Below are 27,479 nucleotides of genomic sequence, written 5' to 3' on the forward strand. Positions count from 1 at the left end.
AAGCGTGGACGTGGGCCGTGAGGCAGGGAGACTTGGTGTGCCTCCTCCACCATTTATTTTTTGGCCTTGGCTTCCCTGGTGGCTCAGGTGGTAAAGAATCTGTCTGCAATACGGGAGACTGGGGTTCAATCCCTGGGTTGGGAAGATCCCCTGGAGAAGGAAATGGCAGCCCACTCCAGTATTTTTGCCTGGGAAATCCCATGGACAGAGGAGCCTGGGGGGCTACAGCCCATGGGGTCGCAGAGAGGCCCCGGTAGCGACTGAGTGACTCACATACACACCTACATGCCTCATAGACTACAGGATCTTAGTTCCCCAACCAGGGACTGAACCCATGTTCTCTGCAATGAAAGCATGAATTCTTAACCAACGGACCACCTGGGAAGACCCCTCCACTCCTTGTTTTCAAAGAACACATGGCTGGATCAGGTCTTAGTCATGCCACGCGTGATCTTTGCTACAGCTCCTGGGCTTAGCTGCCTCACAGCCTGTGTGATCTCTGTTCGCCGATCAGGGATTGAACCAGTGGCCCCTGCATTGAAAAGTGGATTCTAACCACTGGACCACGATGGGTGGAAGTCCCTCCACCCCTCTGTATGTTGCACACATCCTCCTGCCAGCTCTGGGTTGGAGGGGGCACTGCCATCCATCACCCCAGCTGAAGAAGCCAGGGTCCAGAGGGCCCGGGCCTCAAGACCACAAGCCCATGGCCCCTCCCCAGACCCACCATGCTGGGCCTCCCCTCTGGGAGGCTCTGACCCAGCACATCCTGCCAGGCAAGCCTGCCCTCTTGTTGCCTGCAAAGGGTGCCCAGAGCCCAAGAGGGCTGACGAGGGGGTGGTCAGGAGGGCCAGAAAGACGGGACACAGGACTGAGGGCGAGGGGGAGAAAGGTGAGGAGGAGGAAACTCGAGCACAAGTGTTGTCTTTTATTTCCTTCCTCGGGCAGCTGCGGCTTCCCACCAACACCTGGAAGCGCGGGGAGGAGACGGAGGGGTGGGCGTGGGGACGACCCTCGCAGCTCCAGGGCTGGGTCCATCCTGAGAGGCCGGGGCTGCAGGAGGCAGGGGGCTCCCGGTGCGGGGCCGGGGAAAGGAGCCACCCCCTCCCCAGCGGTGAAAGCGAATCACGGTGGCTAAGTGGGCCCAGAGCTCAGCCAGGGAAGAAGGTGGAGACGAGACACGAGACACTGGCTCCACGATTCAGCTGGCTGGGAGAGGGGTGCCGGATGCCGACTCCAACCCCAGCAGCACCCACAGCGAACAGGCCTGCGCCAGAGAGCCTGTGTGTCGGGTGGAGAAGGGCAGCTCTGGGGGCTTAAATAAAGGGCAGGGGGCGAGGGATGCAGCGAGAACAGAGGGTGACCGTCTGGCCAGCGGGCCCCCGAAGCAGTGCTGAGCCCGCGGGGATGCTGCAGAGTCCTCGGTGGGAGGGAAGGTCTCGCAGCCAGGGTCTCGGGGCCCCCCCTCCCCCCGGCTCTGGGCTCACACGGCGAGCCTCGCTGGAGGGCCTGGCCGGGGGAGAGCGGGCGGGGCGGGGAGACGGGCGCCGGGGCCGCGGGGCTTAGCGCAGGTCCTCCTCGTCACCCTGGATGGTCTTCTTGATGCGCAGCAGCATGGTGGTGAGCCACTGGTCCAGCCGGGAGATGGAGTCGTACTCCTTCACCTGCGCGCCGGGCGACGGGCTGGGGGTGAGCGGCCGCCCTGAGCCCCGCCTCGCCTCCCACCCTGTGCCCGCTCCCAGCCCAACGGGCTCTGCTCAGGATCCTCTGGACGGCCCTGTCAGCGCCCCCTCCCTGAACAGGGGCGAGGGGATGCGTAGCCCTGACCCTGGCCAGAGCCTCTCCCTTCCATCTTTACTGGCTCACACATGAGGGCTCCCGCGGCGGGGAAGGATTTTAGAGCTGGAAAAACAGAAGGTCTAGCTTTCTTGTTTTAAGGATGGGAAACTGAGGCCTGGAAACGTGGCACAGGCCTGTTCTGAGCGCTGCAGGCGGGTGGGAGGGGGTTGGGCAGAGAGAACCCCCGCCTGGCGGGCTCCCTCCTCTCCCATCCTCTGTGCTCTGCTGCGGCGCTTCCTGCCATCCGCCCCCGGCCAGCTGTCTGGGGAGAGATGGACCGGCCGAGCTTGGTCCCTGGCATCATTCAGGGGTCCATGGTTCGTGAGGGGCGCCCAGGGAGAGTCACACTGGACAGATCCAGATCCACCCGGGCTGCGTTACCAATTCCAGAATGCCTCGCAACAAGGTAAGGACAGGGAGAGCATCTCTGTGGGGAGACTGTTATCAGAGAAGCCGCTGGAAGGCGGCCTCCCATGGCCACCTCTCCCGCACCCCAGGGCCACCTGCCTCCAGCTTTCTGGGAGGCGAGGGAAGGGGAGCAACTTGACTCCCTCCCTGCACTCCCAGAGTCACCCAGCGTACCCGATGTGAGACTCCCTGCAATGCTCATCCAGGGGACTCTGAGGGGTGCAGAGACCTTGGCCTTCAGGAACAGACAGACGCGGGTTTGAACCCCAGCTCATCTCTAAGATGGGGAGACCACTCCCTGCACCTCTTGGGGCTACTTGGGAGGATTCTGGGGTGACAGGAGGAAAGAATCCACAGCCAGGGTCTAGGGCCAGAGACAAAAAGGAGGAAATTCACAGGACCACGCCTGACGAGGGCCGTCAGCCCCGCGGCCACTCACCGCCTCGGTGTAGCTGTCCACGTTCTGCTCCTCGTGGGCTTCTAACAGCTTCTGCGAAACAACAGGGGGTTGGGCTCAGGAGCCAGGCAGGCCTCGGCCTGACCCAGAGGAGCTCCATACACAGTATCTGCGTGGGTGAGAGGCAGGGGTGCCCAGGCTGAGCGGGAGGAAGGGGCTGTGCTCCAACCTGCCCTCAGCTTGGAAGGTCACTGACATGGAGCAGCACCCACGCATGAGTGCCCGTGCGCGCGTGAGAACCCACAGCCTCCCCACTCTGCCCCGGCTCCATCAACGCTTGAGTCTCGTCTCATCCAGAAAATGGGGACCCAGATGGCAGATGAGATTGGGGGGGGGGATAAGCCCCCTGAGAAACACTGTACAGATCTATGACTGTGCTAACTGGAGCCGAAGCCCCCGACATGGGAGAGGAGTGGCTCAAGGCCCCCGCAACACACACTCACTTTCATCAGCTTGCACTCCCGAGAGTCAGAGAATGCGGGGAACAGCTCCTCGTACTTCTGAACGGCGAGCTGAGGGTCAGCGAGGACGCAGGGAAGGAAAAAGGGAACAAGCTGATGAAGATCCCCCGGCAGCGGCAGGGACCTGGGGCTGCTCCAGCCCTAAGTCAGCTGTCTGCATGCCCACCCCAGCCTCCAGAGACACGGGGCTCTGTGCCTGGTGGAGAGGCTCCCCAGAGCTGAGATCAGCGCCAGCCTGGCTGCAGACAGCTATGGTGGAGGGTGGCAGGCAGCGGACAGGGGCCCGGGGAGGGAGGCGGCTTCCCCAGGCCGGTGCTCAGGGCCTGCCCCTGCACCCAGCCCCCACTAGGGTAGGTGCACACACTTCATGCCATGCCTGACGCCTCATGTCTAACCCTCATGAGGACCCAAGGAGGGTCAAACGACGGTGACTCCATTCTGCAAGTGGGAAACAGACCCAGAGATGGCAGTGACCTGCACAGGGCTCAGGACACGTGTTGGGGATCTGAACCGGCCTGACTCCAAAGCCCAAGCTATCACCTGCCCCAGCAGGGGCCGGCAGAGTGAGGGTGGGGCTCAGGCACACCATGTAGGTGAGGGCAGGCAGCTGGAGACCCCAGGAAACCCTGACCTGGCTCGTGCTGAGAGGCCCTGAGGACGGGTGGGGCAGGGAGGCAGGCTCTGGTTCAAACATCAGCAGTCAGAAAGGTCTGGACTCCTGGGGCAATTTACTAGCCACGTGGCCTTGAACGAGAGACTCTCTGTCTCAGCCTCAGTATCTTCCTCTGTGAAGTGGGATGACCATGGTGCCAACCTTGTGGGTTACAGTTAGGACTCCAAAAATGCTCCCACAAAAGAAAATGGCTGGCACCAAGCAAGCCGGGAGTTGGAAACGCAAAGGATAGAAACGCGGTGAGAACAAGCATTTCCTGCCCGAAGGCGCTGCCAGGGCCAGAGGGGAGCAAGGGACCTGCCCCCCGAGAGGCAGAGAGGTGACTTGGCGTAGTGACAGACACGATGCTCCAGGGGTGGTCATCCCGTGTGGGCAACTCTGGGGGGCCCGGGGCCTGCTGTTCACCCTGTGTGTATGTGGGTAACTCTGGGGGGCCCCAGGGGCTGGGCTCACCTTGGCGTTTCACCCCGTGTGGGGATAACTCTGGGGGGGCCCGGGGCCTGGGCTCACCTTGGTGTTTCACCCCGTGTGGGGATAACTTGGGGGGTCCGAGGACCTGGGCTCACCTTGGCGTTTTACCCCATGTGGGGATAACTCTGGGGGCCCCCGGGGCCTGCCGTTCACCCTGTGTGTATGTAACTCTGGGGGCCCGGGCTCACCTTGGCGTTCAGCATGTCAATGCAGAAGTGGCAGAGAGCAGCCTTGAAAAAGTAGTCCTTGGCGCTATACTTGAGGAGTGGGCTGTCCATGGCGTTGGTCCCCACCTGCAGGCACAAGGCGGTGGGCAGCCAGAGGGCTGGATCACTGCCAGGCACTTGGGGGACAGCTGGGAACTAGGTCCATGCCCAGTGACGCCCTGTGAACCCAGGACCTTGAGGGCAAGGAAGCCAGAGACCAGCCCCGGGAAAGTCTGCGTCTGGTCTGAGAGACCCAGGACTGGGGCGTGCCGGGGGTGGGCGTGTGGCCCCAGGGCCGAGGCCAGCTGTCCGTGGGCTCCCAGAGGCACCCGACCGGGTGATGGGGGCGGCGGCCCCGCTGTCAGGCTGACAGGAGGCTGGCACGCCAGTGGGCAGAGGGGCGGCAGGCTGCAGAACATGAGAGGCGGCGCCCGCCCCGCACTCCTCCGAGGCCACCTGCCTGCCTGTCTCCCGGCCAGACTGAGCCCACCAGGGGGCCGGGCCCCGCCCAGGAGGGAGCATGCATTCCCAGGGGACGCCCCCTCCTGCCCTCTCTGCAGGCTCCTCAGCTGCTACCAGCCATCCCGGGCCTCGGGATTCTTTCCGCTCTCTCCCCATTTGGGAGTCGGCCTCGCTCTGCCCGGGAGGCCCTGGTGAGCAGTGTGGGAAGGACTCGTCTAGGGAGAGCGCGATGACGCCACACGGGGTCATGCGTGGAGGGTGCTCAGCCAGGCCGAGTCCAAGCTGAGGGTGTGGGGATGACCGAGCGTGCTGCACAGAAGTCGGGGGAGGGTGGGAGGTGGGGAGAAGGGGCGCCGGCCAGCAGGGTGGGGTGCAGTGCCCGACCCAGAGAGTGGGGATCAGGCCCTGCTGTCCCCACCTGCTCGTAGATGTCGATGGCCTTCTGGTACTGCTCCAGCTGCGCCGCATAGCCGGCCACCTTCAGCAGACACTTGTTGGCTGAGCTGAGAGGGGCAGAGAGGGGCGGGGGGTCAGTGGTGGCGGGGCCCGGGGCCCTCGCCAGGGACGGGAGCGGGCAGGGGGCGCCCGGGTACCTGTTGGACTCCTCGCCTTTGTAGTAGTCTGCAGACTGCTCGTAGTGGGCGATGGCCTGGGGCACAAGGGGTGGAGGAGAGGGCGAGGGGCTCAGGCGGCCTTCGTCGCCTGAGGGCCCGGCAGCTCTGCCACGCCCCAGGCCCCCAGACTGGTCCCAGAGGACTGGCAGCAGCAGCCCTCCCCGCCACTGGCCAGGCTGGGCCCCCTGCCGCCCACCTTCTCAATGTCCACCAGCTCGGTCTCATAGATCTCGGCGATGGAGATGTGGTGCTTGGCCGCGATGGTGAAGCGGCCCTGGGGGAGACAGGAGAAGGGGCCGTCAGCGATGAGGGGGTCCCGAGCGCCCTGCCCAGCTCAACCACATGCCCCCCACCTCGGCCCCCGGCCCCCTGAAACTGCATTCTCAGCCCTCGGCTACTCATGGGAGGGGGGTCCACCAAGGAGGGTCCCAAGAGGCACGAGGCTTGCGAGGGAGGCTCTTGCCTGACAGGCCTGGGTCTGAGTGCTGCCCCGACTGGGTGGCCGCGGGCATGCCCCCCCACACCCAGCCTCCATGGGGGCACAGCAGATGGGGTGACATGGGAAATACGTGCACCGGGACTGGCCAGAGGCCCTGGCCTGGCGGCACATGTGACTGGTCCAGAGAGGCGGGAGGAACAGCCCTGGACTCTGGGCCAAACGCCAAGAGTCGCTGCTGCCCCAGAGACAGCCTGCCTCCCGACCTCCCCTCCCGTGTGGTCAGATGGCCCTTCTCCCCACCCGCACAACAGCTTCCCCCGCAGGCGCCCAGGGCCTTCCCCAAGGCGGCCGGCTCCCAGAGGGGCTGAGCACCTCCTGCCCGCCTCCACCCAGCGGCAGTCAGCGTGCCTGCCGCTCTGGAGACCGAACCGCCCAGCGCAGTGTCTCCTGCAGCACCCGGCGGGGATGGCGACACGCTCACAGCATCGCAGGACCCGCCGGGGCAGGACGGGCGATCGGCCCTCGTGGACGTGACGTGGATGGGGCCTGGCTTGGCGCCTCAGGCTGGCTCTCCAGGCTTGGACCAGCAGCCAGGCCTCATCTGTCGAAGAGGACGCTCCCCGGGGGAGGCTGGGGAAGGGGAAACTCCATGGACACGTGAGGGCCCCAACAGCGGTAATGCCTTCAAGTGAGGACAATGATGGCCTATGGGAGGCTGGAGACAGGACCTCCACCCCTCTCATGTGCTGGGAGCTGCCACCAGGAGCCAGGCTGGCACGGAGCTGTGTGAGGACCCAGCCAGCCCAGCCCGGCACCGGTGACAGTCCCCTGCCCCCCTCTGCCTCCCCTCCCGTCTCTTATCTCTCGCCTGCTCTGGGGCCAGGAGATGCGAGGGAAGGGGGGCAGGCAATAGGCAGGCTTGAAGGGGGTAAGGGGAGGGAGCCAGGACACGCGGCGGCCCTTACCATGTCTGTGTAGATCTCAATCGCTCGCATCAAGCAGTTGATGGCCTCTGGAGAGAGAACAAGGGCAGTGAGGAGGAGGAACGAGAAGGTGAAGTCGTTTCAGCAGAGGCCGAGGAGAGAAGCGAGGCGTGGGGCCGCCATGGAGGGCTCAGTGCGCACGGCAGGCAGGGGGCCCCCGAGCCCTGGGAAACTTGGCCTGACTCATTCATGCTGCTGGCTGTGACCTGCTGGGCACGTGCTTTCAGGGGAGCCCTGTCCATACGGCTGCCCTCTGCCCCAGGGTTACCACAATGTCACCACCTTCCCAGTGACCGTGGGACAGAGGGTAGCCGCAGCCAAGGTCCTTCCGTCACCCTTCCATGGTGGGACCCTGAAGCAGCCATGTACCCTGTCCCTGCCTGGCCTCCACCGTGGCAGGAGGCGGCAGGGTGCCGTGCCCTGAGGCCCCCGCCATGGGGTCTCCGCCGTATACCCAGCACCGCTGCCTGCCAGCTCCTCAGACCACAGGTGTCGCCGACAACACACACAGTGGGTGGCGCTCGGGAGGAAGCGCCGGGGCGCCTCTGTCATACCCTCTCACGCGGCGTTAATTTGGAACTTTGAGAAAGGTGCTTTTTTTGACAAGTTATTTGGAGGAGAGAGAAGCATGAGTGGGAGGCATCTTCTAGCAGAGTGAGATGAGCTCTCGGTGGATGTTTTTTAAACGTCATTTTAATGCATCTCAGGAGGACAGGGCGTTGGGGGAGGTGGGAGGAGGACAGAGAGCCTGGACAGACCATGGTGGGTGGGCTCTGAGCTGGGGCCTGGCTGAGCGTTCATGCAGCCAGGGGCATCGAGAAGGCTCCTGGCCTGCCGCTAGGGCTTCAACGTCAGCAGGGCCCACCGGGCTGAGATGGCACCAGGAAGGCCCAGGCCCGGTGCCTGGTTTCAAGGGGGGCTCAAGGTCTCACTGCCCAGGGAGACTCTCACTGCCCAGGGAGACGCATCAGCAGGGGCTCTTAGCCTCAGACCTGTGCCTGGTCCTTCAGGGAGTCCGCAAGTCCCACCCCCCAACCCACTGGCCAAAAGGGGGTGTCTGAGAGCTATGCTGGGGGACTATCTGGGGGATGGAGGCTGGGTGCAAGGCCTCGGGGGACCCCCAAAAGATTCAGAGAATGTACACCACAGGGTGAAGGTCGTGAGGCTGACAGGTGGAAGCCTGGGGCAGTAGGGAAGAGGAAAAAGGGGCAGGAGAGAAGGAAAAAAAGGAGAGAACGCCGCAGACAAATACAGCTGGAGGAAGCAGTGTTACTGTCTCTCACACACACACACTCTCAAACGCTCTGTGACAGAGCATTTCCCGAAGCAACTGATGAGCTAACAGCGCAGTGGTGAGGATACTAAAAGCCAGGCGGCAGGGCTGCAGCGCACGGGGTCTGCACACCGCGCCCTGCCCCGCCCCCCACCCCAGGGGGCTGGATGTGACTGGGGGCTCCACTCCCAGAATGCTGGGGCGCACAGCTTGGTCTCCGCAGGCCGAGGGGTCAAAGGCTGCCCCTGCCGAGGTCACAGCCCTGGACGCAGAGAGGCTGGAAGCTCCCAGGCAAGACAGGAACCCCTGCCCCGCCGCCACCACCACAGCGGCTGCCCAGGGCCCGCTGGCGCTGGCCTGAGTGCTGTCGGCCAAAAGGCCCCTGCCGTGGGGGAGGATGGCTTAGGCACAGCCGGCAGCGTGGCTTCACACAGGGTTGAGGCCCCTCGCTCCAGGACAGCTGTCTCTGGAAGCGCAGGCTGCCAGCTGACACCCCAGCTGGCGCGCTAGCGGACAAGCTGCTGACACGCGGCTACAACCAGCTTATCTCCAGTCTCTGGGACCCCAGCCGTGGACAGCCCCACACAGCCCTGGACAAGCATGGCAAACCCCAGCAATCTGACCCTCACCATCCACCTGCAGAAACCTGGAGCCCGGGAGGCAGGTGAAGTGAGGGCGGTGCTCAGGCCCAGACAGGGGAAGGCACTGGCCTTAAGGAGATGGGACTTCTTAGTAAAAGAGGGGCAAATCGCAGAACCCCATGAAGCAGTGGAATGGGTGAAAGAAGATGCCACCTGCCTGCTACACAGCAGACACCAGGGAGCGGCAGGGAGCTGAGGGGAGCAGACAGGAGAGGGCAAGTGGCGTGCACACCCCTGTGCCTGGCCACCAGCGGGCGGCCAAGGGGCCTCCCCGGCCCGAGTCTACTCACAGTGGCCGCCGGAACCGGCTGGGCAACTCGGGGACCAGTGACAGCTACGGCGGCACCTCCCCACCCCAGCCACCACGGGGGTGGCAGGCCACCCCGGCCCACGCTCAGGGCGGACTCCAGAGGGAGAGCGAAGGCAGGCGCCGAATCCCGCTGTCGGCCCTGAGGCACAGGCTCAGCTGCCTGTCCGGGGGCGGGTGGGGGGCTTCCAGGACCCCTGCAGAAGCACTGACACAGGAGGAGGTGTCTGAGGCAGGTGAGGCCAGCGAGGCCCCAGCGAGCTGGCTGCCTGCGTGGGAAAGCCTGGCAGGGATCCACATGGGCCCTCTGGCTCTGATTCCCAAGGCAAGCGGCCAGGCCAGACCCCCACCTGACAAGGGCCGGGGCCACCCCTTCCAGACATTTATCTCACGCTGGTGTAGGGCTCGGCCCGTCTGTGCTTTAGCTCACATGTGGTCTCTGCTTTCCCTGACCAGGGAGTGGAGACCCAAAAGACGTTGCTGATGGCCCCAGGTCACAGGGGAACAGGCTCCCATGGGCCTCGGAGACCAGTGAGTCCCACCCTCCTTGAGTGGGGGGGTGGTCAGTTATGACGCAGAGGTGCTGGGAGCCCCTTCAACATCGCCCCCTGCTCAGCGAAAAGAACATCTGACCCCGGCCCTGCCCATGAGGCTCTCCCCTGCGCCATGGGGCCTTCCGTTCCCTGAGAGCCGCCCCTAGTGCCAAACCTGCCCCCTCCCGGCCTCAGCATCCAGGGCAGAGAAGCAGGCTGGCTGATGCTGAGACAAACCAAGTCGCCCTCTGTGCCCCACGACAGGCATGTCACACGCAACCACTGCAGCCTGCCTACTAGACACCGCAGCCATCCTCTGTGCTTCTGGAGGCCAGGCACGAGTCACACCCCAACCTGGGCCCTAGTGCCCCCCACACACGCTGCAGAGCCTGCTGTTAGCTGAAAAGCCTCAGCTCAAAAGCTGGGAAAGGATGCCACATGCTAGTACCCGCTGGGGCCTGTCCACCAGAGTGCTGGGGCTTGTTTAAACAGCAAATCTGCCCTATGCACTTGCTGAAAGCCCGGCCTCAGCTTCCACCCCAGGAACCTGTCCTTCCAGTCACTCGGGTGCGGTGGCCCAACGTCTGTCACGGGTACCTGGGCAGCATTTCCAGGTCGACCAGTTCCCCAGAAAGGCGGCAGACTGGGGCAGGGGTGGGACCCTCTGAGGAGGATGCACAGACTTTCTGGGGGTGATTCAAGCTGAAAACAAACCTACAGTCATCACCGTGTGACCTGAACCCTGGCTCATCGCCACATCACCACGTGGCCTGCTGCAGCTCAACGCTAACCAGCCAGGTGCGCTGAGCTTTGGGCAGAGTCAGCAGGACACACCTGGTCGTGAGGTTTCCCCTCGGTTCAAGCCGGGCTGAGCGCACGTGACCACCGAGGCCAACATCTGAGAGACACCCGGCTACCGAGGAGTGGCCCAGCAAGACTGGGGACAGAGAACAGGTACTTGGCCCTCACAGACACCAAACCCTCGACTGGGAACCAAAACGTCGCGGTGGCGATGACGAATTCGCCACCAATGTCCCCCGAGCTGGCATGTGAACTGGGGCTCACAGATCATTGGAGAGACCCCGGGCACTGGTGCAAACTGCCCTCTCTTGGGAAGGACAAGCCTTTATTCCAAGATGATGCATCTCCCTATTTTTTTTTAAATTAATATTCGCCTATTTCCCATTCTCTTGTGAGTGGACAGTGACAATAGATGGTCATTAAAAAAAAAAAAAGCCTTTTGCTTGTTAAAATTAAAAGTTGGCAACCCATGTCTGGCCCCAAAATTAAGAAGAAAAAACTAAAATTCCAGGCCCCCAGATCCAACAGTCTGGTACCCGCTGGGCCGTGCATCTACTTTAAATGAGCCCAGTGGGGGACAAACATGGTTTTCTCACAGTGAGTCAGCCCCAAACTGGGCTTCGGTCCCCAACACGCTCTCATCTGAAGGAACTTACTCTCCGGCAACTGCATCTCCACTTGGTTCTCTCCGATCCCCCCACCCTGGGGGTAAGGGAAGCCAGGTCAGGATAATTTCCGCTTCTCTTTTGGCAGAGACTCCTACCTGGCTGGTCTCAGAACCCCCTCCCGCCCCCTCCGCGTGTTAATTCTGACAGCAGAACAGATTTTCCTCTCTCCTGGGCACGCGGTGGGCCTGAGATCTAACTCCCACTCCCACATGCTCCCGGGCTCCGGGAGGGGCGCCACCAGCTGCAGGCACAGAGCGGGAGGGGGAGGCGGAGGCTGGGAGCCAGAGAGAGGCCGACGGACGCCAGGCGGAAGGCAGCCAGCGCTCGAGTCACAGTGCGAGTGCTGCCCGGCGTGGTGCGGAGGAAACCTGAGGCCTTCTCTGGAGGGGCTCAGCTGGTGCCCGGGGTCCACAGAGGCCCTCACCTTGGGGGTCGGCCTTCTTGAACGCGTTGCCGGCGTCCACGAAGCAGGTGGCTGCGTCGTGCTTGCTCTGCAGTTGCAGGTGCAGCTGGGCCGCCTGGCAGAAGGCGCTTCCGGCAGCTGGAACAGAAGAGGGTGGGCCCTGCCTCAGAGCGGGGCTCCAGGCTCTGGAAGCCACCCAGATGACGCCTGAGGAGGGGGCTGAGCTCTCGTGAGCCTGAGAGAGGAGACTGGCCTGGGGGAACCGAGGCGCAGGCCTGGACCTCAGGCCACCTAATCCCAGCGGTGTCCCCCACCTCCACCCGGAAGCTGTCGCCCAGCCCCGGGGAGCTTGGAACCAGCATTCCAGACTGCAACATGGGCTGGGGCCAGGTGGGGGTGCTGGGGAAGAGAGGGGCAATCAAGACCCAGCTGCACCACACCCCCACCACCTCCCCTTTCCAAGTCTGACTTCACCTCCCATCACGGCTCCCAGCCCTTCTGGTCTAACTCCCTCGCTCCTCTGTCCACATTCCAGTCTTCCCCGGGGAGAACTCACAGGGTCCCGGCCCCCAGGAGGTTCACATCTAGAAAGGGAAAGGGGATGTGGACGCCGTGAACTTGAGTGTGTACATGGGTTCTCAGCTCCTCAGTCTGACTCTTAGCCACCCCATAGACAGTCGCCCACCGGGTTTCTCTGTCCATGGGATTCTCCAGGCAAGAATGCTGGAGTGGGTTGCCACGTCCTTCTCCAGGAGAATCTTCCCGACCCAGAGATCGAACCCATGTGTCCTGCATCTCCTGCACTGGCAGGTGGATTCTTAACCCCTGAGCCGCCTGGGAAGCCCCTATGAACTTGAGTGCGTGGGGACAATGCCCACGGGTGGAGGGCAGCTGCGGCGACCACACCTGAAGCCCGGGCTGTCCTGTACTCAGCCACCCTGTCACCTTCCACAGGTCTGTTCCCACGTCTCCATCTCCTAATGTGACTCAAGGGAGACAGAGGGAGCCCTCCTCTTCCAGGGGTGGGACCTGTGCTAAGTGGGAGCTCCAATGGCCACGTCCAGCTCCGTCCTGAAGCCCCTGCCCTTCCTCTTCCTCCAGGTGAGCCCGAATCATGGAATTCCTGACTTGGAGGAGGACAAGAGGGCCCGGCCCTATACTCTACCTTTAGAGCAGGAAACTAAACTCAGCCACCCAGGTTTTCACTGTCTGATTTCTTTCCTATTTTTAAGTGCTCCAAACTTGAATACAGAATTTCCAGAAAGGTAGTATCATTAGGGGGAAGAAATGGCTTAAGATTTTTGTTTGACTATTTGGGGGAGGGAGAGAGGTGACAAATTTTAGAAGTAAAGCAACATCCACGTGATTGAAAAAGAAATCTTTTAACGGTATTTTGTTTTTGGGGTGAGCATAAAAATACACACAGAATCTGGCTCCAGGCGCAGTGTATGCTCTGAAAGCTCAGGAGAAACTCTTCTGATTTTCAGGAAACCAAAAATACTCTCAGAGGAGGAGAGTCCATTTTGCCCACTGCCTCCACACCCGCCTCTGTAGCCCCGTCCCAGGTTTCCTTTGTAGTCTGAAGTCAGAAGTTCCTCCCTGGGTTTCAGCACTGTCTTTGCTTGGTTTTCTTGATCCAATCTTGCTGTTTCTTTTTAAATTGGAGTATAGTTGACTTACGATGTTGTGATGTTATGTTTGTTTCAGGTATACAACAGTGGATCAGTGATACATATTACGTATACATATTGTTTTTCAGGCGCTCAGTTGTGTCCGACTCTTTGCCACCCTGTGGACTTCAGCATGCAAAGCTTCCCTGTCCTTCACTATCTCCCGAAGTCTGTTCAAATTCACATCCATTGAATTGATGATGCTACCTAACCATCTCATTCTCTGTCTCCCCCTTCTCCTCCTGCCCACAATCTTTCCCAGCATCAGGGTCTTTTCCAATGAGTTGGCTCTTCACATCAGGTGGCCAAAGTATCGGAGCTTCAGCGCGCACACACACACCACACACACACTCAAAAGTATCGAAGCACACACACACACACACACGCACACACACACTTTTCTTAGATCCTTTTCCCATACAGACCATTAGAGTGCTGTGTAGAGTTCCCTGTGCTGCACGGTAGGTCCTTACTGGTTACAATCTTGCCGACATCTGAAGTCTTGTTATGACACTAGCCCCGGAAGGGCTCAAGCACTGGCTTTCCGAATCTCTCCTCCAGGCCCTCAGGTAGTTCCCAAACAGATCTCTGGCCCCTCAGACCTCAAGAAGCCTCTCCCCGCCTCTCCTCGGGGGACACGGCTCAAGCCGCAGCCTTGCCAGGGTCTGACCGCAATCTTCCTGGCCGAATCAGAAGGGCTACTCCGCCCACCAACACGGGCCTGAGAGTCTCTGGAGCCGCGGGGGCCTGGGATGCCCTCTTCCGGGCAGAGGCCCTTATGACGCTGTCCGAGTGTGCGGGCGTCCTGCTCCAGCTGGAGTGAGCGCACAGATGGCCGGGGACCGGTCAGCGCTCCTGCAGTTTGCCAATCTGCTGACCGGAGTCCTCAGAGGGCCTTCCCTCCCCCTCCAGAGGGAGGGGTGCTGCTGCCACGAGTGAGGAGTGGAGCTGCCGCCGTGCTGGGCTGGCCGCCCTGCGTGGGGACGGCTGAGCCCACACCATGGCCCCGCGGGGTCAGGACTGTCACCTTCCCTGCTGCCCTCCGAGGAGAGTCCAGTAACTTCCCCAGGGTCACATGGCCCCAGTCTGAGTTGGGACACAAATGCCAGTCACTCAGGACTCCAAAGGTCAGGAAGCCACAGGGAGCTGTTCAGGCTCCAGAGCCGGAGTTCTGGCTTCTGAATTACTTCAGCCACTCACTCGTGTCGGTGTGCTGGGCAAAGGGCTGGGCCAAGCCTCAGTTTTCAAGTCTGTGAAATGGGGATGGTACTGACCCTCATGGTGCTCCTGTGACGGCTGAATTAAACAACGCCTGCTTGGTGCTCAGGGGAGTGCTCAGTAAATGAAGCCGTGGTTAATGTTATTGCTGGACCACCTGAATGTCCCTCAGCCCAGAATTCAGACTCTGATGGAAGAATTAGAGAACTGCTTCCGGGGAAACCTGAAATTCTTTTCTATTTTTTAAGTAGATGTGTGTGTGATTTATAATACTGTCTTAGTTTCAGGTGTACAGCAAAGTGGCTCACTTATATATGTATGCCTTTTCTGCTTCTTTTCCATTATATGCGATTATGAAATCCTGAGTATAGATCCCTGTGCTGCCCAGTCAATCCTTGTTGGAAAACTGACATTCTGAATTTAAGGAGAAACCTCTTCAAGAGTTCACCAATCCACATGGGTCTATCTGAATTCAATAATCTATTATTGATCCTTATCATCTAAGTCCGCTCTCCCGGGCCCTGGGACCCAAGCTATAAAATAACCCAGCTCAAAACGACCAGACGGCAGGCCAACGGGTCTGTAGAGCCGGTGATGGTGTTAGAGAACGGGGCCTGCAAGGCTGACCCCTCAGACAGGCCTTTGGGATAGGGAGCCGAGGGGAAGGAGGAGACAGAGCCACGCAGGGGCTCTAGCAGGGATCACGTACCACTCCAGTTTTTGGCCATTTTGAACATGTTCGCTGCTCTGGCGTAGATTTCGCATGCTTCCTCTATTTTGGATGAGCCTCTGGGAAAAAGGAAAGGAAAAAAAGATAAGGAAAAGATCTTATCTGGAAGGTGGCCCCCACGTCCCTGTGAAGCCAGCTTTGCGAGTCCAGCTGCAGGTCGGGCCTCCGCGTGGGCTCAAGGGAGACAGAGCTGACAGCCCTCACCCCATCTCAGTTTGTCCAGGCCCTCCATGGGGGGGACCTCATGGCGGGGACCCTTCCTGACCACCTCCTGAAGCCCCTCCTCCGACAGTCTCCTCCACTTTCTGCTCAGATGCTCGGGGGCTCCTGCGCTTTCTGCAAATCCTTTTCCCCATGAGACTGCAAAGCATTCTGGGAGAGGAGTCCAGCCGTAGATGCTGGGCCCCTTCCTCAGTCTTAACCCTGTGCCTTGCACCCTGCAGCTTTTCAGTGAAGGCCTCTCAACCCTAAAAGCACGTCACCGCCCATTCATGACTTGGCAGGTATGTAATAATACACACACAGAAAGAAATATTGTTTTTAAGTAAGTACACTGAAAATTCCCACTTGTGTTAAAACAAAAAAGTGAGACCAGAAATATACATGTAAACAGCATATTACTGGAAAAACACACACAGAACACATTTACCATATTTTTCCCTAAGGTCGGGTCTGTAGAACTGGGTACCAGGTGTAGGGGACAAACTTATATTCCTTTTTAGTACTGTCTGAATTTTGAAAGCATCTACATATTTTACCTATTTGAGAAAAAAAAGTGCATGTATTTAAGTATTAAGGTTTGCACTGGGTCCCGTGGTCCGGGAGTGAATTACACTCCTAGCAATTTATCCCAAGAAACTAAGGTACAAGGATGCTCAAAACAAGACTGTTGAAAGTGGCAAAACCATGGGGATTCCCTGGCAGCCCAGTGGCCAGGACTCGGTGCTCCGCTGCTGTGGCTGGGATTCAGTTCCTGGTTGGGGAGCTAAGATCCTGCATGCCGTGTGGCGAGGTCATAAGTGAATAAATAAAATGGGAAAGTAATAACCTTCAAACAACTGTGAAACAGTAGTAACCTGGAAAGTTCAGGGGAGGTATATTTTTGAAAAAAAAAATAAAGCTCCCTGTACGGGCAGCTTTTACCCAGCTTTCGGACTTCCAAGCAGTACAGACAAACCTCTTCCTGAACTGGGGGGCCCTTTGTTAGTACCTCACCTGCAAGGCCCCGCCTTGTCCTTCTGTTGTTTCAGCTTCCATAATCCAGCCAGGCTGAGCCCACAAGGTGTGAGTGTCCGTGTTCCAACGCCCACCGCCCATGTAACTCAGGAGTCCCAACAAATGGATTTTACATTCGCTCTTCCCTGACATCAAGCAGTGTTGCGTTTTGAAGAGAACAGGTGGGTATTTTCTGATGAGACGACACAAAATCGTCTTCACTCTCCCACCCCTCATCTGTTGTCAGCTGGCCCTGGAACCTTGCTGACTCCAGCCACAGACGGCGAGGGTGTCTGGGGTGATCCTGGGTGCTGTGCGGGGAGCATCATTGCGAGTGCAGTGGGGCCAGCCCGCCCATACTTTGGACTCATGTCAGATGTCTGCTGCAACAATCAAGCCGGAGCCACCCTACCTGGAGACTCCACTCAGGAGGCCTGGGCTAGGGCCTGGACTCAGGATTTGCAGGGATGACCCCAGATGACTCAGCCGATCAGGCGAGTGTGGGAAGAAAGAAGCTGACCCAGACTGACCACTTGGGAAGCAGTCACCAGTGACCTGTCCCGTCAGGTGATGTCAGAAGGCAACAGCTCCAGCGCGGGCTGGCCGGGACCGGTATCCTGGCCTCCTGGATCCAAGTTGCACCAGCTAAGGGTCTTCTTTAGCTGAAATGTCTCCCCTCTGCCCTCTGGGGCTAGACAGACACTGCATCCACCCTATGCGGTCCCCAGGACGTGCTCCCCCACACTCGCCCTGCTGGGTCCCACTGTCTCCCCCCCTCAGCTGCACAACACACTGGGGGCCTGGGGCCTGTGAGGAGTGACTTCCTCAGAACCCACTTCTGGCCTTGGAAAGGCGATGAACTTTGACCAGCTTTAGGCAGAAGAGAGTTGAGAAGGGTCTCCTGGGGGACCGTCCCTGGAAGGTTCTCTTGGAAGAACCAGGTGCATTCCCTGACCGTGCTCTCGGGCCTGCCCCCTCCCACGGATCCCCGAGGGCATCCTTCCTTTCTCAGTGGGTGCAGTGAAGTCCCGTCCAGACCCCACTGTCCTTGGAGAAACCTCAGGCTCCCGGATGAGTAGGAATGGCCCGTCCCACCCCAGCGAGGCTCGAAGCCGGATGATCAGCCATGAGCAGAGTCAGCCCCAGGCGGCTCCCCGCGGCTCAGCGGGACGGAGCAGACTCAGACACAGAGTCTGTTGGCTGCTGGGCTGAAATTCTATGATCCCAGGCTGAGCTGGGCCGACTCCATGCTGGGTCAGTCATTCTAACTGTGGGGTGGGAGAGCCAGAGGGATTAACATCTGCTCAGGCCTCCGGGCCGGCCTCCTCTGGGCTTGGGCCCTGGCCAGGTCCCTGGCTAGGCGATGACAGGAGGCTCTCTGGAGCGCCAGCCTCGTGGAAGTGGAGACACTGAAGGCAAAGGTCATTTTGCCTCGGGTCCCTGGCAGACTCCGGAGGAGAGGCCGTTCGTTCACCGGGGGGACACACATCTCTGCGCTTAGGATGTGCCAGGCACTGCGGGGACAGCAGCACACGAAGGGGAAGGCCCTGACCTTGGTAAACAGGACAGCAGCAAGACCCTGCCAGAGGGGACGGGGTCAGGGCTTCTTGAATGGGCAGGTCAGAGAAAGGTGACCGTTGAGATTTTCAGCTTAGTCCTCAAAGATGACTCAGGAGCACCCATGTGAAGAGGGAAGGGCATGGCAGGCAGAAGTCACGGCATGTACAAAGGCCCTGAGACACGAACAACCCCAGCCAGGTCAAGGAAGAGAAGGGGGCCGGGACGCCTAGGCTGCAGGCAGTGGCGGGCCACAGGCTGAAGAGGCAGGCGGGGGACCCCAGGCTGGCAGCCAGGAGAAGGGTCCGGGCCCTGTAACAAGGAGGGTTCTGGAAAGGAAAGGAGGAGCAGAAGACCCCAGCTCCTCTGCTTTTCCAAGCTGCCTTCCCTCGTGACAAATCTGTGTGGCTCACTATAGACTCCTCTCCTGAGGAGCCAGGCTGTCAAGAGTCAGGTCAGGCCACTTCACGTCACTTATCCAAGGGCGGCCTCCCCGACAAAACCCGCCAATTCCCTGAGGGAAGGAAAGCAGGCCTCCCTCGGACCCCTGCCCACCTGCCAGAGCAGCTGGCCGGTCCTGCGTCACTGACAAGCCAGGGGGCGGGGCCTGTGGCAGCTGGCTGTCTCTCCCCCTACAAACCCCCAAGCTGCCTGTGCTCCGCACCTCCCATCCCACGGCTCCTCTGAGCCACGCCAGGAATAGACAGAACCGGTTTGGGCTGGCCTGGAGCAGGGCGGTCTATAATTACCCCCACTCAGCTTTGCCTTCTCCCCCGTCCCAAGGCGGAGGAAGCGGTCTCAGGTCTCCCAGGCACGGCCACCAGCCTCCGCGACCGCCATATGAAGGGAGGGAACCATGCCAGGAATGCACAGACGGCCCGGTGGGACCCGAGCCAGGGGGTCCGCAGGGCAACATCTCAGCCTCCCTCCTTCCTTCCTCGGTCCCCTGGGCACTTCCTGGAGCCCAGAAACATGTCACACGTCACAACCCACACACCCGCAGTCTCAGGGGGTCCTCAGAAGGCAATGCAGATGGAGTCACTCCCACTTGAAGTCCTCGCTCAGTCACGTCCGACTCTGTGATTCCATGGACTGCCTATACAGTCCGTGGAATTCTCCAGGGCAGAATACTACAGTGGGTAGCCGTTCCCTTCTCCAGGGGATCTTCCTAACCCAGGGATCAAACCCAGGTCTCCCGCATTGCAGAAGGAATCTTTACCAGCTCAGCCACCAAGGAAGACCTGTCCTTTTGTGGTGCCCAAGCCACCTTCCCTGGGTCCTTTCCTCAGCTTGGAGGTCCCCACCTTGATTCTCAGCCGCTGCCCGGGGGATCAGGCCAGCCCTCCCCTCCTTCTCCACTGTCCATCCTCATAACTCCGTACAGCGGCCAGCTGGGCACTGCCTGAAACAGCACAGTGATCCCCACAGTCACCCCTCAGGTCTGGGCCTGGAGATAGAGGCGGCAGGGGCTCACAGAAGCTCGGGGGCTGGCCCAAGGCCCGAGCCTCCCGCTCACTCGGCGATCCAGGGGCCTCCTTTCCATGACTGAGAGTCTTTCGAAAGAGCAGGGGGCAAGGCCCCTACCTGCTCTGGCCTCGCCTCATGATTAAACAGCCAGCACTGCTCAGGTCCCCCTCACCTGAGGAGTAGATGCTGCTGTTGGCTGGGGTTGGTCAGTTGCTCAGTCATATTCAACTCTTTGCAACCCCACAGACGGCAGCACGCCAGGCTTTCCTGTCTACCACCAACTCCTAGAGCTTGCTCAAACTCATGTCCATTGAATCGGTGATGCCATCCAGCCAGCTCATCCTGCTGCCCCCTTTTCCTCCCACCTTCAGTCTTTCCAGCATCAGGGGCTTTTCCAGGGAGCCAGCTCTTCACATCAGGTGGCCAAAGTATTGGGGCTTCAGCATCAGTTCTTCCAATGAATATTCAGGGTTGATTTCCTTTATGATTGACTGGTTTGATCTCTCTGCTGTCCAAGGGACTCTCAAGAGTCTTCTCCAGCACCACAGTTCAAAAGCATCAATTCTTCGGCCTTCTTGTGGTCCAACTCTCACATCCATACATGACTACTAGAAAAACAGTTTTGACTATATGGACCTTTGTCAGCAAAGTGATATCTCTGCTTTTTAATGGGAAGGGATTCACTAAGTCAATCCCCTCCCCACGCCCCAGAGCCGGAGCCCTCCTTGCAGTGCAGCAGGTGAAGAAACATCAGACAACAGAGAAGGCACCCCCCGGCCAAGGAGCAGCAGGCGGTCCCAGCCTTGCCCCACTGCTGACTGCACAGGGCTGTCCAGAGCCTGAGCCACGGACTCTCCGGTCATCCCTCAGCATCTCCACCCATGCGCCCTAAGCCCCTCGCTGGCTCTGCAGTGTGCCAAGATCCCGCAGAGCAGGGTCTGGCCCCACCATGACTGCATAGGCCCCAGGGGGAGGGAAAAAGCCAGTGTCTCACGCTAACTGCCCAGCTCTGAAATGCCTGGCTGGGCAAGGGGGAGAGAGAGAATGGACTTGGGGGCCCAGAGACCTGGGCTGAAATCAGCCCCGGGCACTCTGCAAGCTGCGTGACTTGGGCGAGCGAGCCCTGTGCCTCAGTTTCTTTATCTGTAAAATGAAGACAATGAGCCCGACCTGGGAGGTGTCTCTGTGAGGCTCAGAGACGACAGAGACGCAATACCTGGTGCACAGCACAGAGCGGGGCTCGGAGCATGTGCACGACTGGACGCTGTTATAAGGAGGAGGAGAGAGATGCTCCAAGGGCTGCCGGCGGCAGCAGGAAGTCTAGAGTCGCTTGGGGTTGGTAGAAAATCTGGGGAGCGCAGTCAGGCAGGCCTGGATTCCAGGGCCGGCTTGTGGTGCCCCAGCCCCTGCTTCCTTCTGCTTCCTCATCGGGAAGCGGGGAGAAGACTCCACCCCTGCAGGCCTGCTGGAGGCACGAGGAACCCCACAGGAGGCACCCAGGAGAGTGCCCATGACACAGCAGGTGCTGAGCCAACGAGAGAGTCACCCTCACCAGGCTGGGGGAGAGAGCAGATTCCTACTGTTCACTTCCTACTGCATCTTGGCATGGGTTTCATCTCCCCACCCCCAGCTTAGCCAAGGGGCACCCCTCCCCCACTTTCCAGAGAGCCCGGGGCCTCCCACCTACCCCACCCCCAGCACATCCCAGCGCCCTCCTGACCATGAGCTCAAAGGCAGGGGCCAGGTGCCTTCCTGCGGTTCTTGCGCTGATCCCCTCTGCACCCCAACAGGTTTCCTTCATCCCAGCCAGAGAGCCCAATGGTTCTCGTTCTTAAAAGATGTTTCTGGGGCTTCCCTGGGGCCTCAGTGGTAAAGAGTCCACCTGCCAATGCAGGAGATTCGGATTTGACCCCTGATCCAGGAAGATCCCACATGCCGCAGAGCAACTCGGCCATGGGTCAGGCCAAGACAATTAAGCCTGTGCTCTAGAGCCCTGGAGCCACACCCACTGAGAGCTCGCGCCCTACAACAGGCGAGTAGCCCCTGCTTGCTGCAACTAGAGAAAACCCCACACAGCAAGGAAGAAACCAGAACTAATATTTACTTAAAAAAAACAACAAACTGTTTATGAAAGAGCCTTGCCGCTTAGTGAAGTGAAAGTCACTCAGTCATGTCCAGCTCTTCGCGGCCCCATGGACTATACAGTCCACCGAATTCTCCAGGCAAGACTACTGGAGTGGGTAGCCTTTGCCTTCTCCAGGGGATCTTCCCAACCGAGGGATCGAACCCAGGTCTCCTGCACTGCAGGTGGATTCTTTACCAGCTGAGCCACAAGGGAAGCCCTTGCCTCTTAGTAGCCCCAGCCTAAACAAGAGCATCCATACCTCTGTGTGACCACCTCCAACAAGAGAGGCAGAACCCCCAGACTGCAAAGACATAAGGGCCGGGTTCCTTGGAAACCTTGGGTCCCTTCAGGAAAGCCTCCACTCTGAACCTGGGCAAGAGCCGCTGAATGCTGAGTCGGGGATCCTGGCAGTTGGCAGGGATCGGTGAGTCAGTGCCCAATTCACCGGCATCAGAGGTTCTGCGTGCTCTACAGGTGGAGAACGGTCTGGAAGCCATCATTCCCAACCCAGGTGCACCAAGGACCTGGGGGACACCCACCCAGACCTTGGCCCGTCTCTGGTCAGGCAGGTCTCAGGGAAGCCAGCCTCCAGGGCTCCTGAGGGTTGCTGGTGCCCAAGGACAGTTCAAGCAGGAACCGTGCCACCATGATCTCCTGGCTGCTGTCCGTACACACAACATGGCACCCTGTTATCTCTAGCTCTCCAAGACTTCAGGCTAAACTTCTAAACACAATACCTAGTATTAATATTAATAACAGCAACAAGCACTTAATAAGCACCCACCAGGATCGCAGCACTTTACATGCATAACCTCAGTCTCTCCTTACAACAACCCGAGAGAATATGTATCTCTCCGACTTTCGTTTCACACATGAAGAAACTTACTAAACACACTGGTGTCTGAGTGGAAGGAAGTTTTTATTTTGGATGTGGGAGCGGGAGTCAGGGGGAGGTGGGGGAGGGGAAAGCCCCGGGGAACAGAGCACTGTCTGAAATCTCCAAGGGGCGGAGCAACGAGGTCTGGGTGCACCGGGAGCTGGAAGGAAGGGAAAGCGCATCTTGCTTTTTCCCTGTCCTCTCTCCTTCTCCACACTTACACCGTGTTTGGGAAATCACCACCTTTCTGCTTCCAGGGCAGAAGTCGGGGCTGCTCTCCCATCTCCTGAGCCCTGTCTGGGAGCTAAGGGAGGGGAAGGCAGCAGGAAGGAAGGAACAGAAGCAGCGTGGATCTGAGAGCCGGCTGGTACCGCCTCCCCTCCAGGCTGCTCGTGCGCCAAAGCCTGCTAGTGTCTGGCAGCCCTGAAACAACAAAGGGCAAAGGGCTTAACATCCCAGGCAACCAGGCTGCCCTGGATCCCAGGCAGACGCGACCCTGCCTGGCCCTTTTGATCTGAGCAGAGACCTTTCAAACTGGAATGCTGCCATCACTGAGGTTCCTGAAAGGGGAAGTGGGTGCTGGAGGGATGAGCTGAGCCCTGACACTCCCTCCTGCATTCCTGGAAAGGGGGCTTGTCAAACGTGGAAGCCAAGCAACCCCAGCTCCAGAGGCCAAGTGTCAGAAGCGGTTCCTGCCCGCAAGGCACGTCCTCCTGGGCTGGCCTTTTGGGCAGACAGGCTCCAGCATGCTGGTCTCAGTCTCCGTCTGCAACCCTGCACCACTGTAAGTGCTCTTGGAGCTGAAGGCTCTGGGGTGAACACTCCTGCTCTTCTTTCTTTCAGACATTTGGAGAAAACTGCCATGCGGGTGGGGAAGACGGGGAAATCAGGGGAAAGAAACTCCCTGAGACGCCCAGTTTGCCAGCATCCTCCTAAACGGAGTGCCCAGAAATGGGCCTGAGCCTCAAAGAAAAACTCTGGATGGCAGCAAGAGGGCTTTGGGATGAGACAGGCCTGGGTATGAACACCAATGCCCACTCAGTGGAAGACTGGGCACAAGGATCCACAACTCTGACCCCTACACATCCACCTCCAGAAGGGCGTTGTGAGGACCACACGAGAGGATGCACAGCAAGTGCCGGGCCCAGGCCTGAGTCAGAGTCAGAGTGAGCCCTTAATAAGTGTTGTCAGATACTATTCCCGTCACTGCCTTCACTCTTCCCCCACTCTAGCTGCTGGAGTCCTTTCTACACAGGAGGTCTTCAGCACTGGCCCTCCAGTGAACTGAATTCTTGTGTCCCCTGCCAAAACTTGTGTGTGGAAATCCTAAGCTCCAGGGTGATGATATGAGAAGGTGGGTGGGGCCTTTGGGAGGTGACTAGGTCATGAGGGTGGGGCCCTCGTGACTGGGTTTAGTGCCTTTACAAAAGACACCAGGACACAGTGAAACAACAGCCGTCTGGGAGGCAGTAGGCCCTCGCCAGGAACCAGACCTGTCAGCACCACAACCTTGAACTTCTTGCATCCAAAAATGTGAGAAATACGTTTCCGATGGTTATAAGGTGCTGAGCTGATGGTATTTTGTTACAGCAGTCTGAACAGCCTAAAAAGGCCACTAAAATCCTCAGTGCTCTCCAGCACCTCCGCACATCCAAGCCTTGTCTCAAAAAGCCCTCCGGGATGGGGCCTGGTTCTTGTTTAGTCTCATCCCCTTCTGCCTGTTCTACCTTTACGGGCTGACACAGAACCCCCTGCAGTAAACCTTCAGACACTGACCTCCACACATCTGGGCCTTGCTCAAGCTGCCTCCTCTGTTGGGAGCTGTGCTCTCCCACCAGAGAGCACCCCCGGAACTCCTGCTCATCCTCCCAGGTGGAGGCTTCTCCCCACAGGGAGCCAGCCCTGGTCTCTCTGGATCTCAGTTCCCCATCATTTCTGGACAAACCTCCCCTCACCCTAGAGCTCTGTTCAGACAATTCCCACTGCCTGGAACACCCTCTCCAGTCCCCACTCCTGTGGCATGTCCCAGGGTTCCCAGGGGCCCAGCTCATTCCTCACCAAGGAGTTCCTTAAGCTCATGCAGCTTCCTCTCAGGTCAGGAACCTCCCAATGATAAAATGCAGCCCTTAATCACATGTGACAATTCTGCTTTACTAGTGTGTTAGCAAGTCTTCATCTTGCCTTCCCAGCCAGGTGACAAAGTGTTTCAGGCCCTGACTTGGCTGCTCCTTCCAAGCATGGCCCAACAGTACACTAATCCCCAGGGACCAGACACCAAAAGCCACCCAGTAAAACCATGACCTGACTGAAAACTGAGCTCTTGGCCCCACCACAAAGCACTGCACTTGAGTTTCTCCCCTTGTGAAGGAAGCAGAAACACAGACACGCTCTCCCCACTCTCAGCCTCTGAAAGAAAACATTCCTCACCTAATCAATACAGTCCATCAGCCCCGGATGTTTTTCCACACTAGAGAGGTCTCAGCCAGGTTACTCAAGTTCTTGCGGTGGATAAGTAAACATTATCTACCACTTGTAACAATGAGCTGTTCCCATCTCCTCTCCGGGGAAGAACCCTCCTCCTCATTTCTTACCTCCTAACACCGTCTCTCCTAAAGCCCCAGTCTTCCCCCACAAACCCCTTCCCCAGCCTTGGCCTCTCTGCTGCCAGGTTCCATGGCCCCTCCTCACAGTTCCTCCTAACTCTCTACACACCCGCCTGTTCCCCTGCAGCTCTCCTCCCAGTTTCAAGAGCAACACAGTGTTCCTCAGTCCTCCCTGGCTCTCTCTCCACCGGAGGTCTCAAGCCCCTTCCCCTAACCCTATCAAGTCCCCATGGCCCGAATTCCTTCCCCAACCCCTTTCAACTCCTTACTCATCACATCCTCTCTCCCTGCTCTGACAGCCCCCACCCCACTTCTCCCATCAAACCCTCACCTTGATCCCCATCAGTCCCGCCCATCAAACCCCCCCCTTGAGTCCCGAACAGGCTCCATACCTGTTTCTTTCCCGGAAGTGACACTGATGGTAGCTAACACTTTCAGAGTGATAACCACGTCCCAGGCTCAATTCTACACCCTTTACACGTGGCCTACTTCAATACTAGTGGCAAATGCCTGAGACAGGTTTCTCTGAGACACCACTCCCCCATAATAAGGGAAGTTAAACAGCTTGCCCAAGGTCAAGAAATGGCAGAGCCTAGGCTTCTGACCTGAGCTTTTGATCCTCCTCAGCCACTAAAATTCCTCAAACGACAGTCATCAGAACAACTCTTATGAGCCAACATGAACTCATGTGAAATGTCTGCCACAAGCATTAGGTGTTGATTCTGTTTCCCAGCCCCCTTCAGCCCTAACCTGGGCATGCCAGTCTCATCCTGCTCACACTGCATGCCCCATCTTTACTCAAAGATCACACAGCAGGCCTCCGGCCCCTTAGGTTTTCTTACCTCCCTCATCTCTCGTTTTCATCCCACCAGTTCCTAAACCAAGCTTCACTCCCACTTAGTCTCCAGCCTCCCAGCCCTCTTCGGCCTTCACTCCATCACCCCAGAGCTTCCTCTGTTCAGATCTCACTTGGCAGTCAGGTCTCTTTACACTAGTCACCTGTGACCTGGGCCATATTCACCTGAGACACTTCACGCAACTCAGACTGGATTCATCAATCGTAGGATCATCTTAGCCCTGACGCCCGGGCCAGAGTTCACATAAGTCCATCACCCCAGGTCTCGGAAAAGGGACGCCCTCGGGCAGAAGTCCTCAGTCTCAGGCCCCAAGACTCCCGTCTGGGATCTTTCAAACAGGCTCTCCTTGAGTTCCAAAAGGCTTCCTGGCCTGGCTTCCCTCCAGGCTCCCTCGGTCCCCGCAGGCCACATTCCCTTCAAGGCCTGAGGCCGTATTCCCCTGGCCCTTTGGCCCGTCTCCAGCCTGGGGCCCCTTCCTGCCTCCAGATGGTTTCGCCTCGGCCCAGGTGTCCTCAGCCCACGGCCCTGCCACAGTCTCGGACAGTCTTTCCTCGAATCATGCTGTCAGTGCCACAGTCCGGCGTCCCGGCCATGGCTTGTACCCTCTGCTGCCTCAGACCATGTCCGTAAGCCCGCAAACCCCCGCGTCCTCTAGGCTCGAGCCCTTCGCCTCTACCGCCGCCCCAGAGCATGACTCCTCCGTCCTCTCAGCCGAGGTCCCGGCCGACCCCTGCTCGCGGTTCTTACCCAAAGAGGCCCGAGAAGAAAGACTGCGAGTTCTTCACTTTGCGCTCCGCCTCGGCCAGCAGCGCCATCGCCTCCGCCTCCTTCCCGGAGTTGTCCATAGCGGCCGCAAAAGTACTCAGGAAACCGCCGGAGCCCTGCCCTCGGAGAACTCAGATACGACCGGGTCGCAGGAGACAGGTCGGGGGAGCTTAGTGGGCTGCGTTGACGTCGCACCGGCGCGCGCCTCCTGGGGCCAGGAACCACGTGATTCGAGCTGGCCAACCAACGGCCTCGTAGCGCGGCGTGCGCACCGCAGACCACGCCCTCTCCAGCCGAGGCACGCCGCCCCGTGATTCACGGCCTCCAATCAGCGATCCAATTTTTAACGCATGCGCATGTATCTGTCTTAGGGTACCTGGTGCGGGGGTTGATAACCCACGTGATTCCGCACAAGCCAATCGTAGCCCTCACCGCCAAGGACCCGCCTCCTGGGCTTGTTCCTGCTCCACCAATCAACTTCAGCCTTTGGCTCCGTCTGACTTCCCTGCGGAATTTAGACCCTAGTCAGCTGATCCCTAATCGTCACGTGATAGCTCCATGCCGGAAGCCTGGGTTTGACAGCTCTTTTGCGCAGAGCTTAGTCCCCGCCTCCTCTCATTACCTCCTGAAAGTCTCTTTCACTTGGAAAGGCGTCAGTGGGTAAGAAGGAAAGCGGTCTCCGTTTTGTTGCGCCCTCTGTCGACCTATGCTGAAATTGGTTTGGGAAGACCAGAGAAGGCTGCATATCTCATTTTA

General features: G+C 59.1%; 1 protein-coding gene across 1 annotated transcript; it reads right to left on the reverse strand.

The window, feature by feature from the left end:
• On the reverse strand, nt 909-27,086 carry NAPA (NSF attachment protein alpha). Its single transcript, XM_018062678.1, has 11 exons — nt 26,706-27,086; nt 15,237-15,316; nt 11,661-11,777; nt 6,996-7,042; nt 5,788-5,865; nt 5,571-5,626; nt 5,396-5,480; nt 4,498-4,602; nt 3,148-3,216; nt 2,687-2,737; nt 909-1,664 (listed from the first exon to the last, which is right to left on the reverse strand). The coding sequence occupies exons 1-11, from the start codon at nt 26,801-26,803 to the stop codon at nt 1,563-1,565; spliced, it is 888 nt and encodes a 295-aa protein (XP_017918167.1). The 5' UTR covers nt 26,804-27,086; the 3' UTR covers nt 909-1,562.

The sequence above is a fragment of the Capra hircus genome, chromosome 18 (assembly GCF_001704415.2).
Source record: "Capra hircus breed San Clemente chromosome 18, ASM170441v1, whole genome shotgun sequence".
In the NCBI taxonomy this organism is placed as follows: Eukaryota; Metazoa; Chordata; class Mammalia; order Artiodactyla; family Bovidae; genus Capra; species Capra hircus.